At 33.8% G+C, this 27,275-nt stretch overlaps 3 protein-coding genes across 4 annotated transcripts; all 3 read right to left on the reverse strand.

Moving 5' to 3' along the window:
* Nucleotides 1-5,657: 5,657 nt before the first annotated feature.
* Nucleotides 5,658-8,893, reverse strand: LOC141676752 (RPM1-interacting protein 4-like). 2 transcript variants are annotated; one of them, XM_074482463.1, is made up of 4 exons: nucleotides 8,475-8,624; nucleotides 6,896-7,621; nucleotides 6,131-6,325; nucleotides 5,658-5,982 (listed from the first exon to the last, which is right to left on the reverse strand). In XM_074482463.1, the coding sequence occupies exons 1-4, from the start codon at nucleotides 8,478-8,480 to the stop codon at nucleotides 5,950-5,952; spliced, it is 960 nt and encodes a 319-aa protein (XP_074338564.1). In that variant the 5' UTR covers nucleotides 8,481-8,624; the 3' UTR covers nucleotides 5,658-5,949. The 2 variants fall into 2 exon arrangements, with proteins under 2 accessions (XP_074338564.1, XP_074338565.1); XM_074482464.1 differs by lacking the exon at nucleotides 8,475-8,624 and adding an exon at nucleotides 8,635-8,893 and having other exon boundaries at nucleotides 5,660-5,982.
* A 300-nt stretch (nucleotides 8,894-9,193) lies between these two features.
* LOC141676750 (uncharacterized) lies at nucleotides 9,194-17,900 on the reverse strand. The gene is made up of 16 exons (XM_074482462.1): nucleotides 17,386-17,900; nucleotides 15,262-15,363; nucleotides 15,086-15,152; nucleotides 14,792-14,970; nucleotides 14,118-14,378; nucleotides 13,759-13,842; nucleotides 13,608-13,655; nucleotides 13,443-13,507; nucleotides 13,160-13,208; nucleotides 12,305-12,581; nucleotides 11,502-11,620; nucleotides 11,222-11,302; nucleotides 11,069-11,143; nucleotides 10,267-10,454; nucleotides 10,005-10,155; nucleotides 9,194-9,588 (listed from the first exon to the last, which is right to left on the reverse strand). The coding sequence occupies exons 1-16, from the start codon at nucleotides 17,758-17,760 to the stop codon at nucleotides 9,391-9,393; spliced, it is 2,319 nt and encodes a 772-aa protein (XP_074338563.1). The 5' UTR covers nucleotides 17,761-17,900; the 3' UTR covers nucleotides 9,194-9,390.
* Nucleotides 17,901-19,244: 1,344 nt separating this feature from the next.
* On the reverse strand, nucleotides 19,245-27,214 carry LOC141677568 (putative methionine--tRNA ligase). The gene is made up of 17 exons (XM_074483563.1): nucleotides 26,957-27,214; nucleotides 26,221-26,365; nucleotides 25,423-25,576; nucleotides 25,116-25,271; nucleotides 24,614-24,844; nucleotides 24,315-24,458; nucleotides 22,996-23,086; nucleotides 22,744-22,850; nucleotides 22,544-22,658; nucleotides 21,929-22,047; nucleotides 21,770-21,835; nucleotides 21,468-21,596; nucleotides 21,238-21,381; nucleotides 20,981-21,101; nucleotides 20,493-20,728; nucleotides 20,232-20,333; nucleotides 19,245-19,754 (listed from the first exon to the last, which is right to left on the reverse strand). Exons 1-17 carry the CDS (start codon nucleotides 27,096-27,098, stop codon nucleotides 19,524-19,526), a joined length of 2,433 nt encoding a protein of 810 aa, XP_074339664.1. The 5' UTR covers nucleotides 27,099-27,214; the 3' UTR covers nucleotides 19,245-19,523.
* Nucleotides 27,215-27,275: the final 61 nt, after the last annotated feature.

Here is a 27,275-nt window from a genome sequence, read left to right on the forward strand (position 1 = left end):
TTATCTGAAATACAAGATTCGATTATAACTTGGAACTGATCAAAATCAAATAATAAATTAGATCTGAACTGAATCACATCTGATCGGCTTCGAATGGTCTTCAAATATATCATAATGCAAAAGTGCATCCGATCTGAAACTGATCTGATCCCAAACCGAACTGGTTATCCGAATTGGCAAGTCTAATGCGGGCATCTTCATTCAAACTGTGATTAAAAGGGATTAAATATTAAAGTGGTCACTTAACTGAAGTTTATATATTAGTTTAATCATCAAACTTAAGGTGGTATCATTTGGATCACCAAATTAATAAAAATATCAAATTGGTAACTCAAAATGTATTTTCGAGAATTAAAAATTATTTTATGAAATTCTAAATATTTTTCTTAAATTCTATTATAAACAAATGAAAAGTTATGAATTCATAGTATTTTAGATTATATAGTGAGATTTTTAAAAATTGATCTACTTATTATTTTTATTTAAATAAATAAAATAACTGTAAAATTAAAATTAAATAGTAGATAAATTTTTAAAAATATTACTATATTATCTATAATACGAGAATTCATACATTTTTATTTTATTGTAATAGAATTCAAGAAAAATATATAGAACTCCATAAAATAATTTTTAATTCTCGGACATATATTTTAAGGTATCTGTTTGATATTTATTATGACTTTAGTAATTTAAATGATACTCCGTTAAATTTGATGATTAAATTGATATATTGCGTTATATTTAAACCTATTAAAAAGCTTTAATATTGTGCCACTGTTAAATTCATATTCGACAAGACAGAAGTGAAAATTTAAGTGCAAGGGTGGTTTGCTTGTCATTGTACTTGAGAAGGGCTGTTCACGAACCCAGCGGAGCCAAGTTTTGATCGAACAGAGCCGAGTTTTGATTTTTTTTCTGACGAACCGAGCTAAGCCGAGCTTTCTTATTGAACAAAAATCGTGTTCGAGCTTGAGCTCGTTATCTAACGAGCCGAACACGAGTTTGTTCCCGAACATAAACGACCCGAGTTGAGCCGAGCCGAGTTCGAAAAAATTCAGGTCAACCGCTGTTTGACTGTGAAAATAACATATCAAATAAATTTATTTTTTTGAAACTTTGGTTATATCTCTAAAATATATATATGTTGACATCTATATGATTGGATCGATGAAAAATATTTTTAAAAAAATTGAAACACCAATTAATGACTAAACACTAGTTAGTGGTAATAGTCAAACTAATACTTGACTGCTAAAATAACAAACCAAATAAAATTAACTTGATTTAAAAATTTGGTTATATCATAAAAATATATTTATTTTGACATCCATATGGTTAAACAAATTATAAATAATTTTAAATAAGTCGTTACACCAATACAGGACTAAACACTAGTTATTAGTACTAGTCAAACTAATGTTTGACTGTTAAAATGGCAAACCAAATAAAATTATTTTGATTTGTAACTTTGATTATATAAATAAAATATATATATTATGATATCCATACGGTTGGATCGATATAAAATATTTTTAAAATAATCAAAACAACAAATCAAGACTAAACACTAGCTAGAGGTAATAATCAAACTAATGTTTGACTGTTAAAATAAGAAACCAAATAAAATTATCTTTATTTGAAACTTTGGTTATATCATTAAAATATATTTATTTTGACATCCATACGGTTGGATCACTTAGAAATAATTTTGAATAAGTCGAGACACCAATACAGGACTAAACATTGGATACTAGTACTAGTCAAACTAATATTTGACTGTTAAGATAGCAAACCGATAAAATTATTTTGCTCTATAAATTTGGTTATATCAATAAATATATATATTATGACATCCGTATGGTTGGATCGATATAAAATATTTTTAAAATAATCAAAATAACAAATCAGGACTAAACACTAGTTAACAGTAATAATCAAACTAATGTTTGACTGTTAAAATAATAAAACAACTGAAATTATCTTTATTTGAAACTTTGGTTATATCATTAAAATATTTTTATTTGGACATCCATACATTTGGATTAATGAGAAATAATTTTAAATAAGTCGAGACACCAATACAGGACAAAACACTAGTTTCTAGCACCAGTCAAACTAATGTTTGACTGTTAAAATAGCAAACCAAATAAAATTATTTTGCTATGTAACTTTGGTTATATCAATAAAATATATATTATGACATCCATATGGTTGGATCGTTATAAAATATTTTTAAAATAATCAAAACAACAAATCAGGACTAAACACTAGTTAGCGGTAATAATCACACTAATGTTTGACTGTTAAAATAACAAACCAAATAAAATTATCATGATTTGAAACTTTGGTTATATCATTAAAATATATTAATTTTGACATCTATACGGTTGTATCAATTAGAAATAATTTTAAATAAGTCGAGACACTAATATAGGACTAAACACTAGTTACTAGCATCAGTCAAACTAATGTTTCACTGTTAAAATAGCAAACCAAATAAAATTATTTTGATCTGTAACTTTGGTTATATCAATAATATATATATATGACATCCATACAGTTGGATCGATATAAAATATTTTTAAAATAATCAAAACAACAAATCAGAACTAAACACTAGTTATCGGTAATAATCAAACTAATGTTTGACTGTTAAAATAACAAACCAAATAAAATTATCATGATTTGAAACTTTGGTTATATCATTAAAATATATTTATTTTGACATCCTTATGGTTGGATCAATAAGAAATAATTTTAAATAAGTCGAGACAACAATACAGGACTAAACAGTAGTTACTAATACTAGTCAAACTAATGTTTGACTGTTAAAATAGCAAATTAAATAAAATTATTTTGATCTGTAACTTTGGTTATATCAGTAATATATATATATATATATATATATATATATGACATCCATACGGTTGGATCGATATAAAGTTTCTTTTAAATAATCATTACAGCAAATGAGGACTAAACACTAGTTAGCGGTAATAATCAAACTAATGCTTGACTGTTAAAATAACAAACCAAATAAAATTATCTTGATTTAAAATTTGGTTATATCATTAAAATATATTTATTTTGACATCCATACAGTTAGATCAATTAGAAATAATTTTAAATAAGTTGAGACACAAACACAGGCTAAACAATAGTTACTTGTACTAGTCAAACTAAAGTTTGACTGTTAAGATAGCAAACCAAATAAAATTATTTTGATTTGAAACTTTGGTTATATCAATAAAATATATATTTTATGATCTCTATATGGTTGGATCGATATAAATATTTTTAAAATAATCGAAACAACAAATGTGGACTTAATACTAGTTAGCGTTACTAGTCAAACCAATGCTTGACCGTTAAAATAGAAAATAAAATAAAATTGTTTTGATGTGAAACTTTGGTTATGTCATTAAATTATATATTTTATGACTTCTAAACGGTTGGACCGATGAAAAATATTTTAAAAAATCTTAACTAAAATATAATTATGAAGCCAGATTTTAAAATTAGAAACTAAAATAAAAAAATTCTAAATCATGTCAAAATATATCACATATGTTATGCAAAATGATCGTTGGAAGATGAAAAAATACAGTGAATTCAGATTTTTTTTAAAAAAAATCATATCACATACAAATATTCAAGATATATTAGAATTTTTTCGAATTTTAACGAGCGAGCTCGAGCCGAGCCAAGCTCGAGCCGAGCCAAGCTCGAGCCGAGCCAAGCTCGAGCCGAGCCAAGCTCGAGCCGAACAACCCAAAACTTGGCTCGAACTCGTTTTGCTTAACTAATACATTTATTTGTTCGAGTTCGAGCTCGAGTTCATTAACGAGCCTAGCCGAACGAGCTCTTAACGAGCTGAGCTCGAGCTTGTTCACGAACAGCTCGGTTCGTGAACAACCCACTACACTACAGTTATCAGAAAACTGGAAATTGTGAACCAAACTGAGAACACTTTGCAATAGTAAGGCAGCTTTATCCAAGCAAGCTGCACAACCCTAGGACGTTTAATCAAAAACCACATGAACTACCAATTGAAACAGAGTAGAAAGATTAAATAGAACATTTGGGAGAATCAATCATGTGCATCTTCAGCAGGCCTCCCATCAGCAAACGGATCATTAGAGGGGCCTGCACGCTGCACCAGATTTCGCAAAGAAGCCATTACCTTCTGTTCACGCTTTGCCTTCTCCTCGTAGTTAAACATTGCCAACGCCCTTTTATCTTCAGCACTGTAAACTTGATTTTCTTTCCTGATCCGAACAGCATTCATCCTCGAGTGCCTATTACCACTCATCACATACCCGACACTCTCAAACCTAGATATCTCATCAGCCGAAAGACCAACTTCACCTCTACGTGGAATGCGCTTCCCTTTCTGAACATACTGAGCAATAGCATCTCCTTCACCAGGCCTAAGTGCACCTCCATAACTAATATGTCCTTCTGGCTTGGGCAAAGGCATCGGTCCAATCACTGCGTTTTCACCTTCCAAAGCACCTTTGGTTTCTTCAAACACAAACAACTCACTATTATTATTCTCATCAGAATCCTTCTTGTTCTTCAACAGCACAATTTTTTTTCTCACATCAGAATCCTCACTACTTTCACTAGTCTCACTACTCTCATCACTCGAAAAATCTCTCCTCCTCTTCCTCCCACGCCTACTACTCTTCCGCCTTGCTCGTTTCCTTTTCTGCCTCCTATACTCTTCCTCTGAATCACTACTACTATAATCATCACTACTATCATCAGACTGATCACTCCCTCGATATCTCCTCTTACTCTTACGCTTCAATGTCCTACGAGTCCTCCTCTTCCTCATACTTCTGGAAACATATAATTCAGACTCACTGCTAGACATAACAACTTCATTATCCTTGTCATCTATTCTTTCCACATCCTCATCATCAAACTCACACGTATCGTTTTCGTTTCTCGGAGGACTAGGAGTCGAATTCCAAATACTGTTCCGTAAATCCTTTCGAAGTTCCTGGCGCTTCAGCCTCCTGCACTCCAAAAAATCCAATCCTTTCAAATAATCACCAGGCTCGTTTCCGTAAATTCGATACCTATTGTTAGCCATTGTTGTGCTGAGGCTTTTTCTATAGTCTGAATAATCAGGAGCTTCACGATACCTCTTGTGATCAGGCATTGTTTAAAGAGGCTAGAAAACTATATTTATAGATGCGTGCATGTCGAATCCGAAACAATTTAGGATTAGAATATTAAAAATTATAAGAAAAAACTCCTATGAATCATATTAGGATTATATAATGCCAACCGACTTGTCAGTTGGCTGGAATAAAAGTGTTTATTTAGTAGAAGAATAAGTAAATCAATTTATATATCAACATCAACGTTTCTTTGAAATTGGGAAATCATACATATTTTGCAGGTAAAATTAATGAATGTTTTGTTAAATCATGTTATGAAAACCATGATTTTATTGAAAATTTTGAGAACTTACTGACTAAAATATTACAAAACATTTTATTCTACAAAACATGTTTCGCAAAACAAATATAATTTTTTAAATAGAACGTACATCTATTAAGTAATTCGAAAAGAGTAATGAATTTCAAAACCACTGATAGTTTGATAAAATACTTATGGACTCCAGCCCAATCCATTAATTTTGGACTGGCCCAAAACTATGTTATCTATTGTGAATATAAAGAGGTAAAAAATATCTGCACCTTAGCTTAATTGTAATTACACAAATGATGCAAAAATAATGTTCCTGAAGTTAATACTGATTTTCCAATGACTGCACTTCTATAAAGAGCAAATATGATTTCCTTGGTTGAAAATGCACATGCTAAAAAGTTTGACTGCATTTGCTCTAAGAGAGCCTTGAGTTCTGAACTATACATAGTAGTATATATACACACCCTGGCAAACTCTTTGGTGTATAGTTCCAAGAAGATATCATTTTCTGCCCCATGGAAAGCAAAAACAACCCTGTAATAAGAAAAATTTGTTAAGAAAATCAGTAATCGATGAGCTAAGACATGACAGTAACATAGTTGGCTAACTTTTTTGAGATACAATTAATAAGTTTCGAGACTGTGGAGGAACTAAAACTGCGTACTTCTAAATTGAGCAATACCTTTGAACTGCTTCTTGCATATTGCCTTTGACCAGTTGATGGATAAGAAGTCTCCGTTGGCACAATTGGTACTTTTCCGGTCTCACTTAGTTTCTCCTCTCGCACTTTGTTGAATATATGAGTGTAGCCTTCACCTGCTGAAGGATCACTTTCATCCCAGTCACCAAACTTTGGAACTACAGGACCATAATCAGGCTGTCAAATACAAGAAGAAGTCAATACATGAGGAAAGGAAATTGTCGAGAGCATAGTTTAGATATGAGAGCTTAGTTGAATCACTTCCACATATCCCAAAACGAGTCTAGAACTATAGAGCTAAGAATGCATGAAAATGATGTCATGCCAAACAAAGATTTATTTCTATCATTTGCATATTGCTTATGGATGCAGAGGGAGAGGAAGAGGCAATGAACTTCTGACACTGCTAGAGAAAGAAGAAGATCCTTCCTGAACAGGACCTGGGGGACGAACTAGAGAAAGAATCTTTTTACATCATGGGCTAGTTTATATCTTTTTGGTGCTGTCATTTAGTTAAATAGATTCTTCGTTATCATTGCTAAGAGCATTAAGAAGAAGAGATTGTTACTTTTTAGGAGGATGGACTGGCCAGAGGTTCAATTTTTTTTTCAACAATTAATACATCGAAGAAAAAATGTGGATCTACATAAACTATTCTAAGAAGTTAACACTTTTGACAGGCATATTGAAGTAATGTAATAATTTTTTCCAGGCTAAGTGACTAGGAGATGAGAGCAGGAATATTACAGTTTCATCGCCTCCAGTAACAGATGATCGCAACCGGGATCTTCCTGGAGTGAATGGAGCCAGGCCATGCGTACCTTCAGAAGAACCCTTTCTTTCCCATGATGGAGAAGAAACACCACTTCCTTTGTTTCCGGTCCTTGTTTGGTGGTGTGGATGTAGTGGTGACTGTTCAACGCTGCGGTCAGGACGTGAATTCTGCCCAGAAACCCTTCTAGGGCTATCAGTACTTCCACCTCCTAGTCGATGATGGGGTGAGTCTGCATTGCCTTTCTTTCCAATAGTTTCATGACGCAGTGGGGAATTGTATGGTTTCCTAATAATGTCTCTGTCTTCCCCACTCAGCTGGCGCTGGTGACTTGGTCCAGTTCCCTCTAGATCCTTGTTTGCCTCAGATTCAGACTCATTATTCTCAGATGTAACCCCGCCATGATGTTGATGAGAGGACTCGTTATCAGTAATCTGTACTGGTGTTAGTTCACCATCTTCTCGACTCAACTGACGCTTGTGCCTTGACCTTTCTGTTTCTGGTCCATTTACAACCTCTAGTTCGGCCTTTCCTTCAAAAGAAGTGACTTCAACTGGAGATCTTTCATTAGAAACCAGATCAGGCTTACTCAGTTTCATCTTATTGCCACTTTTCCCTTTCCTTGCATTCTCAAAATAGACAGTGTAAGGAACATTGTCTTCATTTTCCCAGTTACCAAACTTTGGCAACTGTGATCGTTGCTGCAGGAACAAGGAATTATTTAGTCGAGCAGATATATCAATACTACATATCAGCACATGACTTTAAAAAAATATTGGTCTAAACAAGTTAGTACTCTTCCGTTTTCTTATATGTGGCAACTTGTTTAAAAGGTTTCTTGCGACAAACAAATTGAGATATATTGCACTTCATCCAAAATTGTCAAGTCATCGCTCAAACTTTCAAACTTCAATGACACAATAATGCATCAATGTATAACACTGACATATTTACATAAACAAGCACCAGAGACCTATACACGAGTAAGTTCAATTCCTTTACAATTAATTCCCCCGGCCACTCAGCCTAAAATTGATTAGACTAAACCAGAATAGCTAAATGTACAAAAGCTCCTACTCTTAATAAAGTACAATTGTAGCATAATACAAAGGCCATATTTAGACATTATCGATGTCTGAAATCATCCAGCACCAAATTAAAAACTTAACTACAGAATTGAACTCAATTAAGCAAAGCGGATTTTTCTTGTAATTGACCATATCTAGAAAAACTAAATCAATAAGTTTTTGCAAATTCTAGACAGAATCAGAACCTATCAATCCTATTTCAACCTCAGCCCATCAACAGTGACTTGCTAACCAAATAATACAGACATGTACACAGTACATACACATAGAGATTTCCATGATCAATAAACATCAAAACCCAATAATCCAAGAACTACATATATCAAGTAAGCAAATCCACATCAAACAAAAAGGGGTTGCATGATCAAAGAATTAAGAGAAGTTATCATATTTGCATTGATAAAGCAGTAAAAAAACATTTTAAGTTACTAATATAAAGATAGATCAAGAAAAGAGTGTAACTCACTGTCATTATTATTGTTGTTTGTAAGAACTCCTTTTAGGAGAAACCCAAGTAAGAGAATGAAGATTCAGAACATTTGTTTTGTTTCACAAAAGAGAAGGAAGAGAGAGAGAGAGAGAGAGAGAGAGAGAGAGAGAGAGAGAGAGAGAGAGAGAGAAATTACCGGGTAACCGACACTAGAAGTGACAAGCACACCAAAACTGTTATAAACATGGTTGTTTCTTCTTCTAACAGGTACAAAGTCAATCCACGTGGTGTTGCCACCTTATTTTTATTCCACGCACTTTCACCAACTTACACTCTTGCATTGTTTTAGTCATCCCCAAGTCCTTGCCACTGGCCAGGGACGTAATGGAAGTTCGTATTCAAGTTCAGCCCGTAAAAAATAGAAACAAAGTTTAGCATTGACAATAATTATCAAGAAATATGATGCATGTGAAAAATAGAAAGAATATTTAACATTGACAATAATAGTCATGAAATATTAGAAAAATAAAATATCGATTGTCGATAATCAAGTTCGGATATACACGAGAGGCATACAAAACTGTTAATATGTACTTTTATGTATGCAATCAAAAGAAATACTTGATTTTTCTATTTTTTTCGTCAAACTTAACAATTTTGAGTTGCAACTATTTTCTGCTTAATACATATTATATCAGTTATCAGACTGACCACAAGATAAATCGGATCGGAAAGAAGCACATTATGTTCTCTCATAGTACACAATATTTAAACTAGCACTATAACGCTTGACGTTAAATACATGAAGAAGTTCTACGGGTACAACAAGAGGCTTGAGGAAACTCTTTTCCTTGACATGTAACATAGCCCCTCCATCAAATGGTAGGCTTGAATTTTACACATTCAACACATTTTTGCATCTTTTTGATTTTTTCACTTTCCAAATCAAGCATCAGTTGAGATGTTTGATCTTCTTTGTGACATTTGTAATGTTTTGGAGTAGTTCTGGGTGTTTTAGCTTCAATAGTTTACCGAGTTGTTGAGAGGCTTCGTGAAAATTGTCTTCCCGACTACAATTTTCTGTTTTTAGAGCAAAAATAACCTCATTGACATCCTCTTCCAGCTGAAGTGAAAATAGTTTGCCAAACACCTGAAATTATTTTCAAAGGGAAACCATTAGCTGACAACAAAACAAAAACTTGCCCACAGCTGGCTATCTCGACTCAGATACTATCCTAGCAGGTTACTGATAAAATAAACTGGTCATATAGAGACTGACACTATGGTTTGCCAGCACTGCTTTCACATTACAAGCCACCCTGGCTCATTTACCGCATATAACCAAATATAATTGAATTCCCAAAGGTTCATTATATTTTGCCTACTTCTTGCCAATGCACACATCAATTATTCTATTCTAATAAGTAAAAGCACAAATATAACGGTGATTTGTTCCGAAAGAAATAACAAGCAAGAGATTCTTAATTAGTTCAATCTCTCACCATTTTTTTCTTTTTATTGCTAATTGGCCGTAAGTAAAGTTGTAAAAAAAACTAGGTCTCTCACCCTTTTCATCCTTGCTAGAACCAAGTCCTTAGTAGATGCTGACCTTGACACCAAATTAACAACAAAAAGACCTGTATCGGACAAAGATTCTCTAACAGTTAAGAGAAAAGACTCTTCAACAAAATCTGCAGCGGGGCAGGTCATTCCTGAGCTGCATGACAAAATCAAAGTTTAGATGGTTCACTTAAATCTGGTTCCTGCTTTGCAATAGACGTATATACATGTAACTGAATAATATTGATTATTATAGATTTGCACTTACCTCGAATCAGATGAATCAACATCAACTATAAGTAAGCCAATTTTGTCAATCCGTTTTTCTTCTGCTTTGGAATCATCGGCACTCCCATTGGAGAGAGAGCAACTTTTATCATTGAAATTCACCCCATCACCAGCTCCATTAGAAGCTACAACGTCCCTCAAAAACTGGATCCCATCTGTGATATGCACCTGAACCATCACCAAGCAAGGATTGTAACAACATACAATTATTTAGTGAAACAAGGATTGAGGAAATAAAAAAAAATTACATTCCACACTGCAGTTTTTTTCAGGATTCCATACTGCAGTATGAATATTTAAAAATCTATATATCGCAAAATATTGTAGCTGTGAACTTGTGGAGTAATATTAACAGTTAATTACCTAATATAATTGTATTACAAGGAAGCAAATATCTATGAAAATATAGCTCTCTTATTTACTTGGCTTCAAAGTCCTAAGATCTACCTCTATATATAAGCAACTGATTCTTCATTAGTACACCTACTTGAACTATTATAAATCAAAATTATAATTGCATGCTTGAATTGTGAGTTCCCACTTCCTACCAAACTTACGAATGAACAGAGTCCCTGATTTTATTTGGTAATTTGTGTTAAATTATTGGGAATAGACAACAAAAGGTTACTACTTTCTGGATTACTCAATTCATAGACAAAAAGTCTTCCCTAATTCTCAAGGGCACTGATGTCATTCTGTTACGCTAACTGAACTTTCACTGCCACAAACTTTAATTTTCTAGTAACGTCTAGATAAAGATGTACAAATTCAAGTGAAAATACCTTCATATGATCACTTTCTTTATAACCAAAGTAGTCTCTAGCAAGATCAAGGATAACAGCATCTAATTCAACTACCTGAAAAGATTAGAAAATACAGATATAATAAATCATATTACACAATATTTATGAAATAGCATTATGGTCAGGAATTACCTCAATGCTTAAACATGGAAGGCAACGATGAAGAAACATAGGAAGCAACCCTGCTCCGAGACCAATTACAACTGTTTTCACCTACCACAAAAAGGCGTCTTAAAATTAAATCATTGGTAAGCCAGCAAACAAACTCTCCAAGATAAATGAACCCTATACACACAGGTTTACAAAGATTAGGTGGTCTCCTGAGATTCTAATAACTCTCAAGCAGTTGCATACTTAAATTATTTTTTACATGTGATAATATAGACACAAAACAATTCTAACCGATCCTTACCTTTCCTCCACTAGAAGACACAGTTTCGAGGAAGGAAGATATCAACATTAGCCCAGAAACAATTCCAGTGTGATAGGAACTCGCCAAATAGTCGTGATCAATTTCCGGAGCACTGTTTTCTTATATAACATTATTAAAACAAAGCAAAGAAATACAAAATGTGAAGATACTTCCAAAGCAGATGACATATATACAGAAGTAACATCTATGTGCAACATACAGAAACACATATTTGTGTTGGCATAGACAACGTATGTTCATTTAACTCTTTTTTCCCAGATAAGAAAAGAGAGGAGGAAGCAATTGAAGGGTTGATACCATTTTTTTTCTAAAGATAGCCCATCCTCCTTGTCAAAAATTAATTAGCTAAAAAGTAAATTTCTTACAATTAAGTACTTGCTCGATACAGAGGTGACACTGACAGAACTGGTTGTGAGATGTAACATAATAAATTTGCTAAATGATATACTTAAATTGGTATCTACTATCAGTATATACAAATGTTCCATGAACAATAAATTGAAGTTTCATTTAAAAACATATCCACCTTTGGAAAATGTAGAACCTCGTAGGTATGTTGATTGGTTGAACAATAATCCACAAAAGAAACCATGTGTAGTACATCTATTTACTGACTACGACAAAGGCGGGCATTTTCCAAAGATAAATGCAAGAAAGAAAAAGATACATGCATCCTCCGTTAATAGAAAAATAAAAAACCAGCCTGGGAACAGAGTGCTATTTTCGTCCCAATGACATAACTTACAGCTGTATACATGCAACAGAAGAACGAGTGACATTACCATTTATCAATGACAAGTTGGAAGAATTTCCTTTCTGGTTCCCTCTCTTTTTAGATTTTGAAGATGAAGGAGATTTCTTTGACTCTTTCTCATTGACATGTTTTTTACATTCTTCTCCTGTTAGCAAAGCTTCTGACTGAACTAAACCCATAGATCTTTCGAATGTAAGACGACGAAAAATCAACTCTTTTGATGGAAATAGATGACTAACATCATCATCAACATTTTCATAGATAACATCATCAACGATAACTGGACCAGTCAAGGCAGAATCAACCTAAAAACAATAAATTATCAATCAAATCAATGACAGTCACTTCAACAGTAAACTAAATATAAGTTCAGAAGTTCAAAGTTATCCCTATACTAAATGGACAAATTCATTCAAAATTGTAAAACTAAAATTCACCAGATGATCGCGATATTAATAAGTTTTTAAGCTTCAAATGCAATTCGGCATCAAACAAGGAATTCAAAACCAAGCAACTAACTACTTTTAGAAAGGAGCATTATGTAAACGGTAAACTCTCTTTTTGGCTAATATTTTAGTTAGATAAATGTCTTTCACTTCTTACATCACCAATGGAACTGTTGTAACAGATGGCTTAAGTAACAGTAGAAAATATGTTGCACGTTTCATTAAAGAAGGTATCATACATAAACTGAGCATAGTCTAGAAAGAAACCAAAAATTTATGCAGGTACCTAACTTTAAGATAATTTTCTTTCTGCTCATTTTTTTTATTTTCCTCTCGCAATTTTTCTTATTATAAAGCTTATCCCTGGCGCATTAAAGAAGGGAATAGATAGATTACATTTATATTAAAATGAAAAGATTCATAATATAGTTCTTAACCTGGTGAACAACATTTCTCTTTTTAATTCCATCACCTGCAGCCATGAACCTGTAATAAATAGAAAGGAAAAGAGGGCAGCAATCACAATTTAGGAACACTGAGAAGAATAATAAATTGTGGTCCAGCTACTTATGCTTAAAAATAATTGCATGTGCACTTGACGGGTATAAAGAGCGAATACAATAAAAATAGCCTCAAGAACAGTAAAAAATCCTATAACTTAAGTCGTAATAGATAATTGATAACAGACAAAGACAACTTCAAATGATTGAGATAACTTACGGAATTAGGGCTCCAGATTCGTTTTTCCCTGGTTCTAATTGTTTCACTAAAGGTGATAGGTCTTTCTGAAAGAATAAATTTACCCAATACATGTAAAGGTCAACGTACAGTTGGCACACCTCAAAAGAGGTACAATCAGCAAATGAACACAGACAAAGAACTTACTTGTATATCTTCTGTGCTGGCACTAGCATGGCTCGAGTCTAGTAATACCTGAATTTTTTAAGCATGAAATTGAAAAACTCAGTACAAATCGACCAGGATATTACAAGGCAAACATTTCCTAGACATGTAATTTTAAGTTGGAGAATCCTACTATTATGAGACGAGCAGCCTTTGAACTTTCAATGATCGTCCATTGTCCTTCTTCTGAGGAGAAGATCCATTCATGAGCACGAGTCTGAATTCTAACATTTAGTTAGACATTTTTATTAAGAAAACATTATAGTAAATGCACATCTATTGACTATTAACAGAACTACAAAATGCAAACATTTAATTGTATAGCATGATTTAATGCTTCGGCCAAGAATTGCTGAAATATTCTGAGATGTATCCTACTGTTCGTTGTCTGGGATTGGATAAGTCAACCATTATTCTCTACATGTTATTTCCACCTTATTTGTAGAGAACTAATTACCACCGAGCAAGCAGGAAAAAGTATGCTAGACTGACCTTGGGAACAAGAAAAACACCACAATGATATAAGAAAGGGTCAGACTGTTGTTGCGCATCAAGAAGAACGGCTTTATACAGGAACTGGGAGCACCCTGGTTCACCCAAGGTAAGCTGGACACGACGTCCCGGTTTAAGCTCTGATAGGTCTCCTTTAGCTCCTAGTCGCAGATCTTCTAGAGAGTACAGTATATCAGAACCATTTAAGTATGCTGTACGTAACTTGTTCTCAGCTTCAAGTGCTTCAAAGAGTCCCCGAACCTAAAAATATGTAACAGTAACAATTAATTATGGAGGTTATACAATATATAAAACTATATTATATTTACTAGGATGAGTCATGCCATAATCACAACCTATGTTCCTCGGACTTGGCTGGAAGTATTCAAATTGATACATGTCCTAGTGTCGAACTAGGGCAATTTATGAATAAAAAACCTTGTGTCTATGTCTGAGTGTCGAGGTCCAACACTGGTAACTTGAGGTAGAATAAACGGACCATGAAAGTCGAAATGTCCAAAGACATGCCATCATCAATTTACATTACAGTAATAAATGGTGCATTAAATTCGAAATGTTTGGAAAAATTATTCGTCATATACAACCCTTCCATCCATGCCCAGTAAACCAAACTCATCATCAAACTGAAATATAATGAAGATACAGTATATTACCTGATCCCCATATGAACCAGTGGCAGAATGAATTGATGATGTTACTTGCTGCAATCCTAATGAACTCTCTTTCTTGGCAATCAGCATAAAGGTTGTCAAACTAGGTTTTTTGGAAGGCTTCTGTGGGATAGCTTGAAGGCTCATATTCCACCCATATCGAAACTTAGGAAAAAGCAATCCTAAAAGTAGCACATGATTGAATAAAAATATTAGAAAGTTGCCATCAGCATGTATCAAACCCATATAGAAGATAAAGCAACTCTGACACCACTAAGATAACAAAGATTAAGCTACCCAGCACATGAGACTCTGCCAAGGTCAGACAGATAAATTTCCCCCCATCGTTTAAAACTCTCTTTACCTGGATGGAAAAGAATCACGGTAAAATTACTATCATCCATAATTAAATTAATCAATCTTTCATTATCATAACCAAATATATTAGGAGGTAAAAAGAATGTTAAAGACACCTCTGACAAGTATCGATTTCCAAGATCTGAACCAAGTTCTGGCTCCATTAAAGCATCTAACCCTCCCTTGTCCAGAACAACATCAAAAGTTTCATCTGCAAACTGAAAAGAAAATATATCTGAGGATTTGAATAAAGGGGCTAGCTCTTATTCTTCTCCTTCTATCATTCTTCATCTTTTTGGAAAAGTGCAAGGCCAATAGGCATCTCAGAAGGTAAATCTAAAGCAATGGTTGCTGCATTATATATATCAAATTGCCAACTCCCTAGATATAGATTTTGCTAAGAATAATAACATTTAATTTTCTTCTGAGGTTTTTTGTGCACCATCTTTTCTTCTATCTTTCACTCTTGGTATTCTTTCTTTACTAAACAGTGTGACTGGGTCATGCAAACTTTGCCTTAATTATATCTAATAAATGACTAAAAGAGTGAGGCAAAAATATAAAACGGGCATATAGTAAATTTCATGTTAAAAATACAATAACTAAAAGTGTTCATTGTCATTCAATAAGAATGTCAAAACATACTGTTGTATCATTTCTGGAAGTTCATAGTGTAATTTGAACCATTCTTTAGCAATACCAATCCACTAATTCAGCATAGCTCCAGATTACAAAATATGAAAATAAACTACACATTGTACATTCTTAACTAATACCAATTCACTGGATTCTACATATCTCCAGGCTACAATATAAAATGCACACTAAAAGTGCCAACCGTTGGGTTAACTAAGCGAAAGTTCAATGGTGGTATTAAAATAGGTGTAGCTATTGCTATAATTTGAAACCAAAAAGTGGTTTTTGGTGCTAAAATAGAACTTACGGTCCAATGATAGATGCAAAATAGCACCAAACATATTCAAATAAAGCTATATTCTAATTACCTAATCTTAAAGTAAACAACTATATTAGTCACTATTACCTTATTATCTAAACCATAAGAAAATGAAATCAACACTATCATGATATATAAAGCTAAAAAATCACTACAAAACATAATTTACACAAAATGATAACAAAAATCTAGTTCTCATTCTACTTGAATCCCGATATCGTAAACAAATTCAACTCTAGAATATCACATGTAAACCGACAAATTCATACTACCTAAGGCATCCCCACTTAAACTTTTCAAAATTCTAATCCATATACATAATACACATCTTCAGCACTAAACATATAGCTTCCCAGTGTGTACTCATTTCCACACTCATTAACATATGCTCAAGAACAATAAGTTTAGAAAAAATAACTTCATATTTTAGTCTAACAATATCACATCCTAATAAACACTATCAGTGGTCAGTAGTCACATATCTTGGATCAGTATAGCTCAATCAACTTAACTGTATAATGTGCCGGACTGTTAAATTCAACATCAACACTATCACTTATCAACAATCACACATCTCTGACAAATATAGCTCAATCAACTTCATAAATATAGCTCAATCAACTTTGTAACAGTCTCAATCTGTCAAATACTAAATCAACGCTATCACTAATCAATATTCACATCTCCAATAAGTACAGCTCAATCAATTTTATAGTTTATATTAGTCTCTCCAAATATTAAACGCATATCAAATAAATATAGATCAATCAACTTCACAATATAGTCTAAACGTATCAAATATGAAATGAACACCATCACAAGTCACTGATCAATCTCTCAGACAATCACAGCTCAATCAATTTCACATTAGTCACTCAAAACGTTACATGCTTATCGGATAAATATAGCTCAATCAACTTCACTATATACAATTGAAACTCGATGAAGTAATAATAGATAAAATAATAACCTCGCTAAAATAATATTTTTCTCTAGTCCCAACGTAATGGACGCAGTGTATTTTTACTCCCGATAAAAGTAATAGTTTTTTCTTGGTGGCGACCTTATTACTTTAAGAGCTTTAACTGTACTCTAAAGTCTAAACGTATCAAATACGAAATTAACACTATCACTAGTCAACAATCACATCTCTCTAATAACCACAGCTCAATCAATTTCACTTTTCTCGAAACATTACAAGCTTATCGGATAAATATATATGTCATTTAACTTCAAACTAATACACACACATTTACAATTAAACACCATAAATCTATAATTAGACCTGCAATTGAGTCATATCCATAACGCGCCACCGCATCCCAGGCCGATCCCTCACATTCCTCCTCAACATATCCGAAATCACAACTTTTGAGAAATCGACATTAGTAATACACCTAAACCCGGCATCATACAGGTGTTCGGAGAGTTTCGAGTTACCGCAACCGGGAACGAGTATCTGAGGCGATTGTGATTGGTAATTAGAGAGGTGAGTGAGGAGAGGGGAGCTGAGTTGAGTCCACTCGGCGTACCACTCGAACGAGTCATCAGTGCCGCGGATTGTGAAGAAATCGTCCCAGTTTTGCTTGCTTGTGAAGTCGCCTAGGGTTTTTAGAAGGTCTTCTTGTTGTTGATTTTGTTTGTTTTTGTTTTTGTTCATTTTTGGGGAGGTTTTGGAAAGAGGGTTCTAGGGTTTTAGCAGAGCAGCAGCACAACAGAATAACAGAACAGTGCACTCACATATCTGGTGTTCACCGGGTCGGGTCGGTGGTCGTGAACCCGGGCCTGAATCTGATACGCAAATTGTTGTTCGTTTATCTAGTATATTTGTAATTTGTTATCTTTTTATAAATACAAAAATTTGAAAATTGAAATATATATTATATGAAAATTAATTTGTAACCCAATTTTAGTAAAGTACAATTCGTATATATATCCCCAACCAACTTGGTTGGGATACACCATCCGTAATGTTTCATTGCAAGCTTCCGCAATATTTCATTACGGCAGGTGAATACTCCCGCAATAAAATATTGTGACAGCTGTATCTCATTCAATGATGACTGGGGAACAGCTCCCATATATTATATATGTATCAGATCATTTAAAATATTGTATTTTAAAAACTTCCCCTCTATATATCTGGACTTTAAATTTTTTGCAACATGTCTATTTCCGTGAAATCTTTTTAATATCATTAATTTTGATGAGAGTAATTCAGACATTTTCTATTATTAATGAATCTATATACACTCGGATAATATTGTTGTGTCGTCTTCACTTTTACCAGTAATCAACCATCTTAATTTTATAATTGAGCTCCCAACCCACACAGAAGTGCAGATAACGTGGTTAACAACTACGACATTCTCGATTTGACTTGTGATTATTATATATATATATGTTGTTAAAATTCGTTGGTACGGTAAATATGTTAGGAAGGAGTTTTAAAGAATGTGCTGAAAAAAGTTGTAAACATTGTAGATTCTGACCATTATTTAATGTCCCACCACCTTAGCTTTTTGCAGTTCCGTTAGCTGCCGGCGTCATTACATAAAAAGCAAGCATCTCACATATAATCAATAAACACTAAAGAACAAAATGCAAAAGACGATATACTTGCCCTGGTTAGACATGTACTGATGTTGATCATACATACGTTGCAAAAAGTTTTAAAATATAAGTACTTTAGGCGGAAGTTTTTAAAATATAACATTATAAGTGATCTGTCACATATATACAAAATACACTTTACTCTCAATTTTATTTATTGGGCGACATTTTATTCTACAACGCAATGTTATTTTCGTAGAGCTTAAGTTGAATAAAAACTTTGGGATACGATTATAATATTATACTACTATTACTACTGTGCACGAAATACTGCTTTGATTTTATATTTTGTATTTAATGAAAAAAAAGATGAAATTTCATTACGAGTTGGGAGTAGGACTATCTTTTAGGAGTAATGTATACAGTTTTTTGAGTACAGTCATTAGCCAACTAGTATTGTTTTATACAGGGATGAGGTTTTTTATTTTATTTCATGGCTAGTCCTCGCAAAACCCAGGTATCGCATCCTGCTGATGAACAAATATTAATAGACTTGCAAAATTATATAAAGCAGTAGCTTCTCACAAAAAATCGAAAAGTACAACAAAATGATAATGATTTATGAAGTCGAGAAACTGACATTAGTCCTATTGAACATTTCACAAGCACAAAGTATAACATACTTCTATAATTCAAGCCTAGTATGGAAGTTGAGAGTTAACTGCATATCTTGTATAGCACAATTAACAGATGACAAATCATCTGAAGAATGATGTCGGCAACAATAAGGTATAGAGGAACCCCGATCAGAAAATCTGAACTTTGTTAAGAAATTCGAGCCAAGAAGATCCAGCTTTCCTGTAGACGTATTTATCGTATTGATCCATCAGAAATTGAAGAGACCTTGCAAACTCCGACTGATGTAGTGAAAGGCAAATCTTTGTAGCAGGCTATCAATTCCTTGTTAGTGTGTAAATCGGGCTGAATGGTTTCCCAGACTTTTTTCTTAGGGTTAAGAACATCATCAGGGTTGCCTTCAAAGCCAGAAAATGTCAATCTTTCCCCAACAGGTGCAGATTGTGGTGGATCAACTAATTCAACCTGCAAGCCAGAATCATAACATCGTTTTTAATTCGAGTAATACAGGGATCCCCTTGGGCTCCAGAACCGAACACAATATAAGTAACATAATAATACGATAGTAAGCACCTCACAAACCATACAGCAGAAATGAAGTGAAACATAAATTTGTTGTAGGAAGTTGTCGTAAAGATAAAGAACAAAAAAAATAACGGAAATTTGAAATTCTTTCTACAATTCTCGAATTTCTATTTAAGGATCCAATTCTCCCAGATTTACTGCTAATGACAGACTTTCCAGTTAGTGAAGTGGTGTAAAAAATGTAAAATCTATTAATATAGGCTACATTAATGATGCATAAAAGGACTCCTTGTGCAAAAATACATATATTTGCAATGTGCAAGGGGGAGATTTTCTGGGTAAATCATAGATAGGAGGAATAGCCATATGTTCTTAATTGTTAGCATCGTACAGTTAATAAATATTACAGAGAATTACCTTGGTGTGATCCTCATTTGACACAGCAAGAACCATAGCATGCGACTTGATACCCCTCATGGTTGCAGGCTTCAAATTGCAAAGAACACAGACCTTACGGTTCTGGGGAAAAAACGGCCATCTCAAATAAGATTCTATCATCAAATCCCATAGTCCACTAATTGAGTAATATCTATATAATACATGCATGTCTGTATGTGGGTTTGGGTGTGGATGTACAAAAATCAGATGTGCAGGATCAGGGAAGGTTAGAGACGAAACCTGCATTTCTTCAAGAGGAATATATTTAACAAGCCCGCTCACAACTGTTCGAGGTTGACCCTCACCCACATCTATTTCCTCCACATATAAAGAATCAGCATCAGGATGCTTCTGAACCTTTGTGATGAGACCAACACGGATATCAAGTCTACTTATGGAGATTTCTTGTTCAGCTGCGGGCTTGGGCTTACTTTCAGAAGCAGATTTTTTTGTACGTTCTTTTTTTACATTACCATCTGTTAAAATAGAGTAAAAAGAGTTATCATAATGTGTATTTATGTGGGTGGGTGTTGGTGCAATACTAACAGAAGTTTAGGTGGAATATTGCAGTGGCGATAATACACGTACCACATAATGCATAATGAAGCAATTACAGGCAAGCAATCCTTTTAAAGGTTTTTGAAGATAAAAATAAAACATAAATTAAATAAATAGTGCATCTACATTTACAAGACTCATCAAGTCAAATTCATCTTTTAAATTGTAACCTGATACTTTCGCCTTTTTTAGTTGTTCAGTAAGTTGCTTTGCTTCAGCTTCTGCCTTCACAATTCTATCAGCCTGGCTCCCAGCAAACTTTTGCCTAAAAAACTCCACATCCTTGTCTGACTGCAGATTTATTAACCCGGCCAAATAATAAAAATATCAACCAAATGTCTTTCCAAAATCCCAGGCATGAGAATCTAAGGAAAAAATACAAAATAATAACAACAATAAACTAAAAAAAACACAAAAAATCACGTACCAGCTCCTTAAATAATGGTGAAGGAGTCCCAATCTTGTGACCAGCAGGTAAGAACTCCCATGGTCTTTTAGACCTGTCAATATCTCCATTTTCATCAGTAAGTGAAACTTGTATTTCAGGAGGCATGTTCAACTGTTTTAGTACCTGGCAGTAAGATAAGTATTGTTACATCATGGACAAACTGTAATACACTAATACTTTATAAAAAAACCTAACATCACCTAATATACCTCAACAGAGAAAGATGGCATAAAAGGTTCTAACAGGCAAGCAAGCAGATAGACCAGTCCTGCTGCAGTTCTCAAAACTATAGAACAGGAAGCCTTGTCTTCCTTGTAAAGCTTCCAGAATTGACTTTCCTGTAAAGGATTTACATATAGCAGAATCTTCAGCATCTACTAAAGGGCAGCCGTATGGCTGATTTCATACCAAATATTATGACAGTCCCACTGGTTAAGAAATGATATGCTATTGTTCAATTATGATGAAAATAGAAAACATAGTGCCCTCTAGTTTAAGTTTCAGTCCTTACTTGAAGATATGCATTTCCCTCGCCAGAAATGCTCATTGCAAGCTTCAGGCCCTGCTTTAGCTTGACCTAAAATAGAATAGACGTATAGTTTAAGTCCCACACGAGCAAAGAACGATCTACAAGGTGAAGCAGCAGTACAAACATAAGACATAGTACAACCTTCTCCATGGCTTCTATATACTGCTCCACACAGTTACCAACTTTATCACCCAAATTTTTTGTAAGGAGGTGTGATTCAGCTCCTGGTGCATCAGGGATGATGGAGCCATATCCTGAAGCTGTCAATACAATTATTTATGAAAGATACAACGTTACTGAGGAATCATTTGGATGATAGAAAGATCATTATCTAGCAAAAATCAGTATAGTTACTAAGATTATCTAGGTATTGTATTCGCAAAAGTCATGAAGTATAATAATCATCTATTCCGACATACAAATTAAGGAAACAATTCTGAAATCTTTAGAACACTTTGTTTAAATAGGTTTTGTTTCTCAAATATCGGTTTACATACTCTATTTTTTTGTATATCCAAAAATGGAGCTTAACAGGACTAATTATCATATGAATCAAGCACCGAAACTTTGTTTGTGAATGTAATAGACCTGTGAAAGTAAATTTAAGAGACTTCGCATTTCTTGTTTTCAGTTTTTCTAAAATGGTTTTAACATTTGTACTGTAGAAAATGATACAAGGCTTGGCCTGCTGTAACAGTCCTATGGCTTAAAAGTTCCTGTATCACAATTTTCGCTGAGATAAAGTAGATGGCTAACCTTGATCTTTGGCAATAAAGCTCAACACACGATTGACGAAATTTCCAAGATTATTTAACAATTCACCATTTAACTTTGCTTGCAAGTCCGCCCATGTAAACAATGTGTCTGATATCTATTGTCAATGCACCAGTAAGAACGACAAATTCAGTGAATATCTATATTATAACACAAAAATCAGCTAGTTGGCCAGAGCCCACCTCTGGCCTATTAGTTAGCAAGTAATATCTCCACACTTCTACAGGAATGTTAGTATCTTTTGCATCATTTCCAAAAACTCCTATACCCTTACTCTTAGAGAACTTCCCTGCAAATGCCATCATATAAACATTAAGCTTATAGAAGTGTCAAAACAATTGCAGTGTAAATTTCTACAAGTATACCAACAGCTTTATTGATCAACCATATCCTGTCAACTATAAGCAGACAGCATGTGGTAATTATCTACTAACCTGCTTCATAGTTCAAGTATTCAGTAACACTGATTGTTTTCATCAGGGTCCAATTTTGATCTGTTCCAAGAAGTGTGGATGGAAACATAACCTGAAGATATCAACGCCAACAAGCAGCATATTATTTATTATGAGCAATTCAAAATAGTTAGAAGGCCATTGATTGAACGAGTTTTTCTTAGTGAGGTTAAAAATCTACAAATGACTCGTGAAGTAGTCCTACAAAGAGGAATAAACACATAGCAAGTTGAAAGACCCGGCTTGATAAGAAGAATAACAATGCATGTATCAACCTGCACAACAAACCTAATAACCAAAACTATTGTTTACAACTTTATATTCATGGACTAAGTTCTACCACCTGAAGGACATCACAAATTAATCAATGCATTGTTTCCCATTAATATCAGACCGGACAAAATGTAGGCATACAATGTCTCACCACTATAGATGGACCAGTTTTCAGACTTGTGAAATTTCGTCTGAGTACATGTACAGTGTACATATCTAGCTAAATGGACTACTTACATGCTCTTAATTTATTGTATATTCTTGTCCCTTCTTTTAATGTTCTTGGCAGTTGGCATCACCAAATACATGCATCATCTTAAATATTACTAATATCAATCAGGTACCAGATCACAGATTTTTATTTTAATATAACTCCTTCACATCAGTAAATAACACAGAAATTCCATACGAGTCGGTACTAAGAGAAGCTTTAAACCTTTTTTTTTAGGTAACAGATACTTTAAACTTAAAATGTCAGGATGTTGCCATTTCGAAAATTCGAATTACAGATATACAGGATAGTCGTGAAGGTGGCACTGGTTAAGACCAAGAATCACTTGGTCAATTTGTACTTGGCAGTTTAGAGACTTCAGACTACTCATTCGCACAATACAACTCACCAGAGAATCAAGTCATAATAGGAAGAGGACACAAATAAATGTCCCAGCACATTTGCAAACTCAAACTGCAGACTAATTTTACAATTTCACAAATACTAGCAATTAAGAGGTACACAAAAGTTCTCACATATGGCAGCAAGTAACTAAGGTTATAATAAGGCGAACTCTTGATAATTGAACTGAGTTTGGTAGTTCAGAATTATATAATGAAACTGACAGGGGATAATGAAGTTGTAATAGAACAATCAAAGCTACTTAGGTAAAAGCAAAAAAAAATACACATACTTCACTCGCAGAAGAATATAGCATTCAACAACCAGAAATATTATCATTCTTGTTATAGTATATAAGGGTATATGATCCATTTGATTAAAAAAGGATAAAAACAAGAAAAATAAATTAACATACCGTATGAAAAGGTACATTATCCTTGCCCATAAATTGATACAATTCCACATTTTCAGGGTTCTTCCACCACTTCTCCCACTCGTCCGTGTAACATGAAGTGATAGAAACATATCCGATTGGAGCATCAAACCAGACATAGAATACCTGATCATTATAAAATCAATAGAGAATATATAATATGAGACAGATTTATAAGAGATTCTTGGTATGCTTTGGTATTTGAGTAGTTACAAAAAAAACATCCTAACATACAGTAAAACCAAGTAATAATATCATTACAAACAAATATCATATCCAACCTTGTCCTTATATTTCTCATGTGGAACAGGAACCCCCCACTTCAAATCCCTGGTAATACACCGTTGTCGTAGACCTTCTTTAAGCCATGCATTTGTTGCTTGGATAGCATTTTGACTCCACCCTCCAGCCACTGACATATTGTTGATGTACTCAACTAGTTTATCCTTTAGTAAGGGAAGTTCAAGAAACAAGTGATCTGTATCACGGATACGTGGTGTGTTCTGACAAACCTGCACAAAAAGTACCATCCAATCATATGAAGTGCATACAAAATTGAGATGGAGATGACCCATGTTCAGCCTCTTGACTGTAAATATTATTGTCTTACAAGGGGGATAAAGTGCGCTTTTTAGTTATAGGACTTCAAAGTAGTGACCAATCAACCAGAACTTTTGTCCATTAAAAATGCAAAAGTTTGGGGTTCCTTTAATGACACTACTCCATAAAACCCTTTAACAGTTGATAGAATAATAATGAACATAATTAATAGCATGAATTAACCTTGCATTTTGGGTCTATTAGTTCTGTAGGGTTTAAAAGTTTGCCACACTTTTCACATTGATCTCCTCGTGCAGAATCGTAGTTACAGCCTTGCGTCGGACAGGAGCCTTCCACCAGTCGATCAGCCAAAAATCTTTTGCATGTATCACAATAAAGCTGCATAAAGAGAGAAATATTTTTAAGTTAGATAAATACAACAGCTCATCTTCAACCACTATAATATAGCAAATACGAAATATTTTGTGAACTGGAGCCCATGATAACCCATACATGAATCAAGTAAAATTATAACCAAATAAGCTCAAACCTGCTGCATTGTGTTTTCTGAAAGCCAATTGTTCTCCATCAGTTTAGTGAAAATGGCTTGGCAAACTTCAGTCTGTTGTGGGGTTGAAGTGCGTCCAAATTCATCAAAATTTATGTCAAACCATTTATACACCTCCTTATGAATAGCATGATATCTACAAAGTAGAACAATCCAATTTTTTTTATTGTAAGTGAACTTCTTTTAAAAGTACAAAAGCATCCAAAGTATGCATACTGAAGTAGAGCGCAAACTTAAATTGGAATCCAACTAAACAAAGAACCACAGGCATTCAACAACCCAGTCCACAGCCTTTTAATAATCAAGTCGTAGTATGTCTATGAAATGTAAGAAGGCCGAAGAATTGCTTATACTTTCTTGTACCTTATATGCATAACATACGTTATATAGTAGGTTGTATTATCATAAAAAATTAGATGTCACTCCGTACACATCAATCACGAAATAAGTAGTTAAAGACAATATAAATTACCTTAGAAATCTATTGACAAAGAAACGTTTAACAAAATCCATTACTTCAAACATTTTATATTCATAAATCCCATCATGTATTATCCTCGGAAACATATATACACATCAAAAATCACTAAATGCAGCAAAAGTCACCTGAAAAGCATTGTATTTCACAAGTATTTTTTCAAATTCCAGTCTCTAGAAACTCGATACAAAATTTTTAAATAACAACAATACAATACACAGTTCGGTCCAGTCAATGTAAACGCAATACTCAAACAAAATTAAAACAAAAGGCACAACTCATATCTAATATAAGAAACATACTTGTCACAAATCTCTTTAGGCGTGCAATTCTCCTCCAGCGCCTTGGTCTCAGTAGCCGTCCCGTACTCATCGGTTCCACACACATATATCGCATTGTATCCTCGAAGACGACAGTATCGAGCAAACACATCCGCACTCAACACGCCTATACAAGTACAATCACACACAGACAAACAACAATATTACAATCACTCACAGACAAACAACAATTTCCATATATCCATTCATATAAAAACACATCAAATCACGTCATTTCAGCTAAACTAAATCTCAACAGACCTATACAGGTATAACTGCAATCATACATATAAAACAACAATATACACTAACTATTACAAATTAATAGCCTCAAGACCGTCAATATTATCAATTCATCGAGATTATTACTTTATCCGATACAAAACCAGAACAATATCCACATAGCATTCATATAAACACATCAAATAACTTCATTTCAGCTAAACTAAATCTCAACAGACCTATAGGTACATTTGCAATCATACATAAAAAAAACAATTTATAATTATATACTAACCGATACAAACTAACAGCCTCGAGTCGAGGCCGAAATTTTTTATTAATTAATCGAGATTATTACTTTATCCGATACAAAACCACAACAATATGTACACAGTAAAAATTTTATAATTTCTCGAGCAATATTTTCACAGTAATAATTTAACTAATTTATCGAGATTATTAATTTATCGAGAGAGAGAGAGAATAGGGAGATTACATCCGATGATATTGCCGAGATGAGGGACGTTATTGACGTACGGCAAGGCGCTGGTAATGAGGATGTTGCGCTTGCCGGAAATCGGGAGCTTGATCGGTTTTTTATCCTCGCCGGCGGCGGCGGCGGCGGAGAGAGTGCTCATCGGAGTTTAATTAGGGTTTTGAGAAGTTACTAAATGTAGATTTACAGTGACGGAGCAAACTGAGAAAAAGTTAGTTAAAGAGGGGTTTTTATAGTGGCATTTGTTTTTATGGTGTGGGAATAATAAATGGACCAATGGGGATTTACTGTTTATATAGTGCAATTTTTACTTGAGCGG

The sequence above is a fragment of the Apium graveolens genome, chromosome 8 (genome assembly GCF_009905375.1).
Source record: "Apium graveolens cultivar Ventura chromosome 8, ASM990537v1, whole genome shotgun sequence".
In the NCBI taxonomy this organism is placed as follows: domain Eukaryota; kingdom Viridiplantae; phylum Streptophyta; class Magnoliopsida; order Apiales; family Apiaceae; genus Apium; species Apium graveolens.